Below are 12,189 nucleotides of genomic sequence, written 5' to 3'. Positions count from 1 at the left end.
TGAAATTCACAGCAGTGCCCTCTATTGGTATGTCTATGTGTCCAGTCCATTACAATGCTAGCCCCTCCCACATCTAAATGGTCTTGATCTTGAACAGTTTTGTAGTTGAAAATGGTGAATAAAGTTGAACATCCTGGCAGCCAAGACATCTAAGTAGGTGATTTAAAAAAAAAATAGAAAATGGACATCTTGTGGTGTTGCCAGTTTCCAAAATGGCCATTTCTCTGCCTCCGATTTTAGACATCTTGTGGGAAACATCCAAAGTCAGACTTAGACATTCTATTGAAAATGGCCCTCCATGGCTCTTCAACTTGGAAAAGAGATGGCTGAGAAGGGATATGATGGAGGTCTACAAAATCCTCAGTGATATATATAAAATGGGTAAAAGTGAATTGATTTTTTACTCTTTCAAAAATTACAAAGACTAGGGGATACTAATGTAGAATCACGTCTGTCCACCTAAGCCTGCCTAACCACCATGATTCTCTAACTGGCGTCCATGTTGCAGGCACCAGTTAGAGAATCACGTTGCCGCTGAGCTGATCATGGCAAGGAAATCTTTCTGCAGCGATCAATTTAGTGGCCATGGCAGGGAATCTGTCCCCCCCTGAGACATCCCCAGACAGGAGGGATGCCCAGTCCCTACTGCCGGAACCCCCCCACCCCACCCCTGAGACATCCCCCAGCAGGAGGGATACCCACTCCCTCCTGCTGGAATCCCCTCCCCAAGCCCACCCGGACCCCAACCAGTACCTTTTCTTCATTGGCTGGCCAGAAGGATGCTTATTCCCTCCGGCCAACAGGCCTGTCTCCAAAGAATGGCGTGCCTTATCTTTCCCTGTGCATCATGGGATGCACCGGGGAGGGGCCTAAGGCCCTGATTAGCCCAGGCACTTAAGGCCCCTACCATAAGAGGGGCCTTAGGCACTGGGCCAATAGGAATCTTAGGTTTCTCTCCCAGTGCATTCTGGAATGCATTGGGAGTGGCCTAAGACTCCGATTGGCCAGATCTCTTAGGCCACTCTCATGGGTCTGAAAAGTTATTTTAAAACAGTGGCTTTTGCGGTCTATTAAACTTGCAAAATATCTAGGCTATGACTGGAAGTGCTACTGAATATAATTGCTGAGTTTTTTCTTCATAGGTTGGAGGGATGTCTCAAATCTTGCCTACCAGTCCATGACCTCTTGCAACTATTCCTTCCCAACAATCAATAGAATTATACCGATCTAGTCTGAATAACAAATCTCCTCTTCCAAGTGAGGGGTAGATTTAGCATATCTTTTTTTCTCTCTCTCTCTAAGACAAGACCTCTGGCTCACTACTCCTCCATGTTGCTTACTCTCTGGCAGCTTTAACAGTACTTCATTTGAACTACTGATTCAAATACTGGTATGTTGCTCTGGTTGATAACCATCACCATGTACAAAAATAAATGCTAGAAATCTTCAAATGAGCCCACATTACCCAGAGCTATGAAAACAGCAGGGGTAGAGTGTTTGCTAATAGCTGAGGAACAGCCCCTGGCAGCAAAAACACAGCACATGAAGAATGACTTGTATTGATTGAGTTTCCATCAGCAGCTGGTGAAGCTCATGAACAGACTCATCCCTCCCTGTACCCCACCCTCCCCCAGCACTGCTATATGCTCCTTCATCTGCTGGCATATTTTTCTGTCTTTGAAGTTCTAGTATCAATATCAGTGGCCGTGACTATGCTTCGCCATATCAGCGCAAATACATCCTCAAGTCAGTGTTAGCCAGCGGTATCCACATGACACATAGGAGTGAATTCTCAAAAATACATCAAAATTTAGGCATCAAAATGCAGCGACTTGATCGTGACTTGTATAATGGAATCTGGGCCCCAGATTCTGTTATACAATTACTAGTTTAAGTGTTAACCTTTAGGCATGCTGACTTACGCCAGGTCAACTGCAGGAGTAAGTGTAGAACTTTTATTTGTTTACTGCAATACACCATGAATTTTGTTGTGGTTAACAGGGGTTAAATAGAGGATCGTACATAAGAGGAGAGGATACAATGCAAGTAACATAGAAGTGTAAGTAACAAAGGATCGTGGCAGGTCTGAGTCAAATACAATACAGGGAAGGCGATATAAGGAGAACTCAAGAAATAAACAGAGTTTGGGTTTCGGTACAGACATAGATACGGTAAGGGAGGAATGAGTCCGTACCTAGAGAGTTCCTTCGTCTTGAGAAGAATGAGAGACATGCAAAGAGGGCACGGGGTTTAGTGCTCTACTAGGAATTTGTTGAACAAATATGTTTTTAATCTTCAACTGAAAAGCATGTGTGACAAAGACGACCCTATAATGGGGAGTAATTTCCGGATGTAGTGAGATGCTTGATATGATAGTTTTGTCACATAGGCTTTTTTTTAAGTTTTCCTAGCAGGGAGGGGTAGGCAAAGATGGAGTTGGAACGCAAAAGGAGGATAAACTAAAATACTTCAATACAAAAAATGTTCTTTTAAATCGAGAGATGGTATATATAAATCAATAATCTTCAAATACCCCTCAACATAAATAAATAATTCTTCTTATTGTCAGATCTTTCAGAAATAGAGAGAAATCAAGCTACTATTTGGGTTTCTGCCAAGTACTTGTGACTTGGATTGGCCACTGTGGAAATAGGATTCTGGGCTAGATGGACTACATAATATGGCTATTCTTATGTACCTATTGGCATCCTCAGGGCACTAAGACGTTCTCATACATCTTCATCAATCCTCTCTTTAAAATTTATTTATTTTATTGATTATAACTTAATTTACTCCAAATTCCAAACATTATCAATATTCTATTTTTCTCCTCAGATGAATTCTTAAAAAAAAAAAAAAAAAATCTTGAACCTGATCTTCAAAATAAGTTAAACAGTCAGGGCTAGCAGGGCATTTTCAGGTGCAAAAAAATGCCCAGTTAGCGCTCAAGCCAAAATCGACTATCTTCGGAGCATTTCAGGGGTAGAGAGCTGAACGGGGACGATGGGAATCCCGCGGGTTCCCCCTTCGGGTCACCGGGATCCCATGGGGACGCCCCCTAGGGTTGCGGGGATCCTGTGGGGACGCCCCCTAGGGTTGCGGGGATCTCGCGGGGTTCAATACAACTCAAGCGCGAGGCACATCTGATTTTCCTACCTGCCCTGCTGCGACGCTCGTCTTCTATTTCCTGCTGCCCTGCCGCAGCACACATAGCCAATCGGAAATCTTCCCCGATGTCGGTGCTGACGTCAGAAGGAGGGCTTAAGGAAGACTTCTGGTCGGCTATGTGTGCTGCGGCATGGCAGGCAGGAAATGGAAGACGAGCAGTGTTCTCCTTAGCACCCGGTTGTCCCCCCGCCAGCTCAGCTGGTGCAGAGCCCTCCTCTCAAGCATAGGCTCTGCACTTTCACCCTCTTCCCGGTGCCTTGGAGCCTGCATTTATCACTTCCCTCTCTCCTCCTCTTCTCACCTCCCCTGCAGTGCTCCAAACTTGCTGTGGGTTGCTGGCAGCAACTGTAAACAATCCACCAGCGGCCGCCCCACAACCTTCCATCTGCCGTGCCCCGCCTCCTCTGACACAAATTCCTGTGGATGGAAACACTGCGGAGGAGTGTGGGCTTGTGGAGGGGCTTGTTACCTCTCAGGGATACCAAAGCTCTAGTCCCAGATCTGTTTCCATTCCAGCAGTAGGAAGCAATGTAATCCAGGTCGCAAGGAGGTCAGGGATAGAGACAGTTCACTGGGCCTAGGCAAGGAGGAGCTACCTTACTCCACGCTTTAAGAGGAAAATAAGCTTTTAAATAAGCTTTGTTTCAGGGCTAAGTTCGGTGATTTTAAGCATTTCCAAAGCTCGTTGTAATCACCAAAGAGGTGGTTGTCTTGAGGGGGGAGTGGTTTGGTTCACAAACTACAGCGATTTCACTGTCCCTAAATGGCTCTGGATCACTGAAAACCAGGTATGTTGGGGACATTCTGTGGCTGGAGTGAGCATTTGGCTAGTAAAGGACTGATATTCAAGACTTAACTTGCCAAAGTCAATGGGACTATGCTTAAAACCCAATCCTTCCTTGATGTCATTCACCATAGTCTGTTAAATACTGAATATCCCACTTAACCTAGAGTTTAGCTGACTGTAAACCCTAGAGACATTGGATCTGGACAGGGGGGGGGGGAGAGGAGGAGAGACAGAAAAGGACCTTGAGGAGGGGCTGGAATGCAGACTTAAACCAAAAGGAGGAAGACAGAGCAGATGCTGGACTAGAGGGGGTAGAGAGGGGAAACACACTGAACTGAGGAGAGAGAGATGCCAGGCCCTGGGGAGAGGGAGGACAAAGAGTGAGACAGACAGAAAGACCTGGAACAAAGGTGGGAGGACTCAATATGTTAGCTTTGGGAAATGTATATAGCAGATGTCTTTGTATTGTGTTGAAAAGAAAAGGAAATGCATTTCTGGTTTTATTTCTACAGTGTTGAAGTACTTGCTGACCCTTGCTGTGACTGGTGGAGTTACCCAAGCACTGCCAGCAGAGGACTTCCTCTAGAGACGGCCAGAACTCCACTCCACCAAGCACAGCAACATCCATGAGCCACTGAGGTGCTAGCATCTGTGGCTCAGGGACGGTACTGCTGCCTGCCAAGCTTGGCAAAAGGGACCCCCGGCCAACTGCAAAGGAAGTCCTCAGCTGACAGCTTCGGGGTTCTCATCAGCTGAGTATTTATTTATATTGTATATTTACATTAGAGGCTCTGGTAGAAACCCGTTTACAAAGTATGTATTCTTCCCAATTAATATCTCCAAATTAATAAAGTGTCTTTGCTTATTTGTAAATGGGTCTCTACCAGAGCCTTTAATTCAGTAGCATAATTAAATGAAATAACTATTTCTGAAGTTTATAGGGACGGGCGGGGACGGAGGGGATTCCTCAAGGGGACGGGTGAGGATGGAGGCGATTCCTCGCGGGAACGGGTGGGGACGGAGGGATTTCTTGCGGGGATGGGTGGGGATGGAGGGATTCCTCACGGGGACGGGTGGAATTTTGACGGGGACAGTTGGGATTTCTGTTCAGGGGTGGAGGTGGCACTTAACTGGTTAAAAGGACTGCATAAATAGGACCACATAAAATGCAGTCCTGCCTTTAGGCAGTTATTTATAACTGGCTATATTTTATCCAGCTCCCTATACCCAGAAATTCAAAATATTTTCTAAGCAGATAGTATCAAACATTAAAATTAGACAAACAGTGCCTAACAACAGACATATACAGAGTGGTTGACCCATCTGCTCCTTCTTTTTTCCTCCCTCTCTGTTCTCCCTCCACTTTTTTTTTTTCTCTCTCTCCAGCTTTTACATTCCTCTATTTCTAGTTTCCTCTCATTTTCTATTTCCTTTTTTATTCCCATTCTTCTAGCTTCTTTACTTGTTCTCTCTTTTTTATTCCTCCATTCTCTTTTGAACTGTCTGCCTATGTCTGCCTCTGCCTGTCCTGCTGCTCTTGTCCAGTTCATTGTACAATTGCTCTCAAAGAGACAGGGTAGGAATAATGCAATTCCCAAGCACAGGTGCACCAACCTCCCAGGCATGCTCCCATAATGACTCATCTGACAGTCCAGTGGAGGTAATGTGTGTTGTGGCAGGTAGAGAAATTTAACAGACCAAGAAAATATACAAACAACTATCTTAAAAATAAAAGACACCTTAAAAACCCAGACACCTGTCTCCTTTATCTTTCTTTCTCCTCTCTTTTCTCTCTCTGGCTCGACATTGGCATTTTATTTATCTAGCCTCTGAATTTCAGCTTTCTGGCCATTAGCAAAAGACTATTGGCTAGAGCAGTGAGCTGAGAGCCAGAGAAACCAGATTCAAATCCCAGTGTTTCTTCAATGTGATATTGGGGCAAGTCACTTAACCCCCTTTGCCTCAGGTACTGACCTTGATTATAAACTGTCTGGGGGACAGGAAAATAGTTACTATATCTGAATGTAACTTAACTTAAGCTACAACTGAAAAAGTGTGAGCAAAATCCCTTCCCCTTCCTCTCATTACACTTTCACTTGTTCTCCTTTCCTGTTTCCCTTTCATCCTGGTTAGAAACATAGAAACATAGAAGATGAAACATAGAAACATAGAAGATGACGGCAGAAAAGGGCTACAGCCTATCAAGTCTGCCCACTCTGCTTACCCACCCCCTGTCTATGCCCTAATGACCCAATTTCCTTATCTTGACCCTCGTAGGGATCCCACATGGGTATCCCATTTATTCTTAAAGTCTGGCACGCTGTCTGCCTCGATCACCTGCACTGGAAGCTTGTTCCAATGATCAACCACTCTCTCTGTGAAGAAATACTTTCTGGTGTCGCCATGAAATTTTCCGCCCCTGAGTTTGAGCGGGTGCCCTCTTGTGGCCGAGGGTCCCTTGAGAAAGAAAATATCATCTTCCACTTCGACACGTCCCATGAGGTACTTAAATGTTTCGATCATGTCTCCCCTCTCCCTACGTTCCTCGAGAGTGTAGAGCTGCAATTTGTTCAGTCTCTCTTCGTACGAGAGACCCTTGAGCCCCGAGATCATCCTGGTGGCCGAACGTTGAACCGATTCAATTCTGCGCACATCTTTACTGTAATGTGGCCTCCAGAATTGCACACAGTACTCCAGATGAGGTCTCACCATGGCCCTGTACAACAGCATTATGACTTCAGGCTTTCGGCTGACGAAACTTCTATTGATACAACCCAATATCTGCCTTGCCTTAGATGAAGCCTTCTCCACTTGATTGGCAGTTTTCATGTCTGCACTGATGATTACTCCTAAATCTCGTTCTGCTGAAGTCCTAGTTAAAGTTTCTCCGTTCAAGAAGTACGTCCTGCATGGATTTCCGCTTCCGAGGTGCATGACCTTACATTTCTTAGCATTGAAGCCTAGCTGCCAGGTTGAGGACCAACTTTCCAATGTAAGCAGGTCCTGCGCCATATAATTCTGTAAACTGCATTCACTTACTATATTACATAGTTTGGCGTCATCGGTGAATAGTGTTATTTTACCTTGAAGCCCTTGAGTCAGATCCCCTATGAATATGTTGAAAAGGAGTGGACCCAGGACCGAGTCCTGCGGCACTCCACTGGTCACCTCTGATGTTTTAGAGAGGGTACCATTAACCACCACCCTCTGAAGTCTGCCACTCAGCCAATCATTGACCCATGCAGTTAGTGTCTCTCCTAACCCCATTGATTCCATCTTGCTTAGCAGCCTGCGGTGTGGGACACTGTCAAAAGCTTTACTGAAGTCAAGGTACACGACGTCCAAAGACTCTCCCAAGTCCAACTTTCTTGTTACCCAGTCAAAGAAGCTGATGAGATTGGATTGGCAGGACCTACCCTTGGTGAATCCATGCTGACTGGGATCCCGAAGATTCCCTTCATTCAAGATCGTGTCCAATTTGCTTTTAATTAGTGTTTCCATGAGTATGCACACTATTGATGTGAGACTCACCGGTCTATAATTCGCAGCCTCTGCCCTGCAACCCTTTTTATGCAGAGGAACGACATTAGCTAATTTCCAGTCCAGGGGAACTTTCCCCTTACTTAGGGAGAGATTGAATAGCTCAGCCAACGGTTTCGCCAGGACATCGCTCAATTCTCTGAGCACTCTTAGGTGCAAATTGTCTGGTCCCATGGCTTTGTTCACCTTGAGTCTTGCCAGTTCACTGTAAACTTCACCTGGTGTGAACTCAAAATTCTGAAACGGGTCTTCTGTGCTTTGTGTTGCCTTCAACTGCGGACCGTGTCCCGGTGCCTCACAGGTGAAAACTGAGCAGAAGTATTCATTCAGTAGTTCGGCTTTATCGGAATCTGCTTCCACGTAACTTCGTCCGGTCTTCTAAGGCGTACTATCCCGCCTGTGTTCCTTTTTCTGTCACTAATATACCTGAAGAAGGATTTGTCCCCCTTTTTAATGTTTTTTGCCAGAATTTCTTCCACTCAAAGTTTTGCCTCCCTAACTGCCATTTTGACCGCTGTAGACCTGGTCCTATATTCTACTTTTGCCTCTCTTTTCTCCGTGCGCTTGTAGGAGAGAAACGCTTTTTTCTTCTCCTTAATGAGGTGCGAGATCTCCGCGGTGAACCATTGGGGTTTATTGTTTCTTTGTCGTTTATTTACTGATTTTATGAAGCGGCTAGTTGCTTCATGTATGGTTGATTTCAGTGTTAACCACTTAGCTTCTACATCATCGGTCTCCGCTTGGTCCTGCAGCGTCCGATGGACGAAATCTCCCATGCTTGCGAAGTTTGTGCCCCGGAAATTGAGTACCTTTGTTTTCGTGTTTGATCTAGGGAAGCCTTTCCTAAGGTTGAACCATACTATGTTGTGGTCACTGGAGGCTAGCGTATCTCCTACTGAGACCTCTGAGACGCTTTCCCCGTTGGTGAGTACCAGGTCGAGGATCGCCTGGGCCCTAGTGGGCTCCGTTACCATTTGTTTGAGACGTGCTCCCTTTATGGAGGTTAATAGCCTCCTGCTACCGCTGGTTGTCGCTGAAAATGAATTCCAGTCTGCATCAGGTATATTGAAGTCCCCTAGCAGTACAGCTTCTCCTCGTAGAGTGATATTCTCTATGTCTTATTTGGCAAGAAGTGGAGGAGGGGAGGGGGTGTTGTGTATTGGAAACGGGCAAGAAAATCTCCTAGGTTCTCTGATGTAGGAACACTTCAAAGACCAACTCAGACTCTTCATACAAATAATATATCATATGGTTTGCACCACAGGATTAAGGGGGTTGATATTCAAAACAATTTAACCAGCCAGAAATGGCTTCTAACTGGTTATGTCTCTTGTTCAGACCTAACTAGACATTTTCAGTAGAACATAACTGGTTAGTGCTGCTGAAAATGTCCGATTAGCACCAAACTCAAAACTGACTATTTTCGGGGTATTCTGGAGGCATAATCACACTTGATCGGTTAAGCACCAATATTCACACTTAACTAGCCAAGGTCACCACATAAATAAGACCTCATAAAAGTCAGTCATCTTGATGTGTTGCCCCATAGCCAGTTAAATGCTGAATATCAAACTTAATTGGCTAAGCTTTAGCCAGCTCCACAAACCCAGAAATTCAAAGCTGAAGCCTGGACATGGCCCAGCATTGAATTTCTGGGCATAACACTGGTGATGGTCAGGAAACACTGAGAACCACCAGCTGAACATCAACTCCTATTGTTTCTTTTTACTCAAGGTCAAAAGCCTGTACCAAAAGGCAAGACAATGTATTTCCGGTCCTTCTGCTCTTCTGTGCTAGAACATTTTGAAATGAGAAAAAATGTCACATCTTGCCTCCAATTTGCCATTGACTTCCAAAATGTGCAACTGCATTTCTTCCATCACTAGACTAGTGGGTTCTATAAGTTGTTTCCATGCTAGTGCAAGAGTGTTGAAGAATACCCCTTATCAGGGCCAGCCCTGCCACTAGCTGACCAATTCTAAAACCATTACTGCATTGGGATTAAGTTAGCATTGCTAAACTGCCGACCTAAAGGATAGCATAACTTATTACATCAGCCCCTATAACCTTAATCCAGATTTCCTATCCACAGATGACTATATATGTATTTTTATAATTGAAATTCTTCATAACTCCTAGAGCTCACTCTCTCTCTCTTTTGCAGCTTGTGGGAATATGTATATAATGGTAGAAGTTTTTGTAGGGTACAAATAATACTCATACAGGATTTTGCAAGATAGAAAAGATGAATATCTTGAGCTCTGAGTGGTATTATGTATCCAATATATCTATATCCCTTTGTTTTTTTAATTCAGTTTCATGAGAGGAAAGGAACGCAAGTCATGAGTTCTAGAATAGATGATAGAAGGGTTGCAAATCTTGAGTCCTGTAAGATTGAAGGGAGGCATATCTTGAGATCTACCATACAACTGGGAAGTGGGCATACAGGTTTATGGTACATCACAAACTTTATTTAGAAAATTCTATGGCATTCTGGGAAATCTATTTTAACTTATAGTTGAATTAGTCTTTCTAAATGTGTCCAAATCTATCTACAATTCGTTTTGTCTGGGAAATGTTGAATCACTTCTTATAACTATTACTTTCCTTTATTTTAGAGTGTGCAATGGTCTCCAGAAAGGTGGCATCACAACACCAGCTCTCAGAAGAGCAGTAACACTTTCCTTGCTAGAGCCTTTTCTAAGTGATAATTGTGACAAAGTCAGAGCCATCAGTCATGTCAAAGGAGGATGGTGACAGCTGCAACCTGACTTCTGTGTATAAGCACAAGGAGCGTAAACCCAAGAAGCCCCATTATATCCCACGCCCCTGGGGGAAACCCTATAATTACAAATGCTTTCAATGCCCCTTTACCTGCATGGAGAAATCCCACCTCTACAATCACATGAAATATAGTTTATGCAAGAACTCACTCTCCCTACTCATTGAATCTGATTGGCCCTACAAAAAAGGCAACCTCCTCCACCCAGAACTTCATCTCATTCAAGCAACTGAGGCCTCTAGGCACCCTAGAGGCCAAGTGAATAACCAAGAGACCTGTGATTCCACAGCTATTATAGCTGGTATAAGGGACACAATGCATGTTTCTCATGGAGACATGGTGGACAATGAGAAATCAGGGGTAGACGTTCTATCTTCTAAACAGATGCATAAGGAACTGCACCAGTTCCAAGAGATGGAAGAAGATAATGTCAGGACTGCTGAACAACTGAAAGAAACAGACCCAAGAGATAAAAAAGGGAGAGCTATGGGAGCAAATTATCATCCCAATGACCCTGCAGATCCCAATGTTAACACCCTTGTATTTGAATTGAAGAACAAAAGAGACAAATTTTGCAAAGACACAGAATCAGAATTTATCATAACTGATGTTTACTCTCTACAAAAAAATGTCATGAAGGGCAAAGAGCCACTGCATACAGAATCAGAATTCAAGCCAAAGAACTGCAAAGTTCCAAAGAAATGCCAAGGAAGCAATGGGATTTTGATGGAACAATGGAAGCTGTTCACAGATAGGCAAAGAAGGAACAGAACAAATGCTGCCTCCCCATGCACAAAAAACAATATCATCCCATGTTACCCTCCTCCTTCTTATAGTGACTACCAGGAAACCCAGAGACTGAACCTCTCCTTATTGGGAATTAACTACCCATTGAATCCTAACTTTTCCTATTTTGGTCCTACTGTAGCCAACAGTGCAACACCACAGCCACATCTGACCCAGATTCCTTTCTTAGCTTCTGCTGCCCAACTAATGCATCCACACTCTACTCATCTCCAGACCCTTCAGAATCCAGAGAGGCCTGCCTTTCTTCCAAGGTTCTATTATCCCTTGCTCTTTGAACATATATTTGGATCATCTGAAGACAAGATAGCTACAGGCAAACAAAATATGCAACAGCAGCAGCCTAGGACATCAATATCCACTTCTCCAAATGATAAATCACCCAGCGAGCCACAAAAGATTGCCCTACATAAAGGTCCAGTAGTACAGACTTGGGCTACAAGCTTACAAGGAAAGCCATCACTAGAGAACCTTCAAGCAGCACCAACTGAGGCTGAAGAGAAGAAATGGTCAGACTATGACAATGTAATCAATGCAGATCTGGACATCAATATCCAAAGCAGATATTCACTGTCTGATATATTCAAGGATTCATTCAAAGAGAATTCTAGACTCTCCAACATGGGGAAGGCTGAGTCAACCATGGCCACATGTTTGAGCAACTCTGAGAGCCTAACAAACTCTCTAAAGCGGAAATCTCTTTTTGGAGGTGAACTTAATTTGCTGAAGGATCACATAGCATCTAAATCACTGGTTGCTACAGAAATCAGTGACCATACTAGGTGAGATGTCATTGTTCTTGTTTAAGTTATGTCTTGGATTCCTTTTATATACTGTAAGTGTGTTAAGCAGTTACTGCACAAGTGGGATAGCTGTTACTACAAAACCATAACAATGATCATGCACTAATTCATCTATTAACTGCATGCTAGAATTGGGTGAGTTATGCAAGGAGAATGGGCAATAAGGAATTTTTCAGTGTGGCAACTGCAGAGGACATTCCTGGCATGCCCTCAACAGTTATTGCATGGCCTTTGCACTTCCTGAGCATCGATATTTGCTGTTAAAGTCCTGTAAGTGCAACATCTTACCACACTTTAATAAAGGG

General features: G+C 44.0%; 1 protein-coding gene across 2 annotated transcripts in view; it reads left to right on the top strand.

Moving 5' to 3' along the window:
• The window catches only part of PRR35 (proline rich 35), a 59,709-nt gene that overhangs the window by 42,752 nt on the left and 4,768 nt on the right, over positions 1-12,189 (top strand). For both annotated transcript variants that reach the window (XM_033914753.1, XM_033914752.1), the window contains exon 2: positions 10,114-11,863. In XM_033914753.1, the coding sequence (XP_033770644.1) occupies positions 10,233-11,863 (1,631 nt within the window). In that variant the 5' untranslated portion in view covers positions 10,114-10,232. The remainder of the gene's footprint in view (positions 1-10,113; positions 11,864-12,189) is intronic.

Source organism: Geotrypetes seraphini, chromosome 11, assembly GCF_902459505.1.
Source record: "Geotrypetes seraphini chromosome 11, aGeoSer1.1, whole genome shotgun sequence".
Taxonomy (NCBI): domain Eukaryota; kingdom Metazoa; phylum Chordata; class Amphibia; order Gymnophiona; family Dermophiidae; genus Geotrypetes; species Geotrypetes seraphini.
Note: the sequence above shows the minus strand (reverse complement) of the source record. Positions and strands in the feature narration are given on the sequence as shown.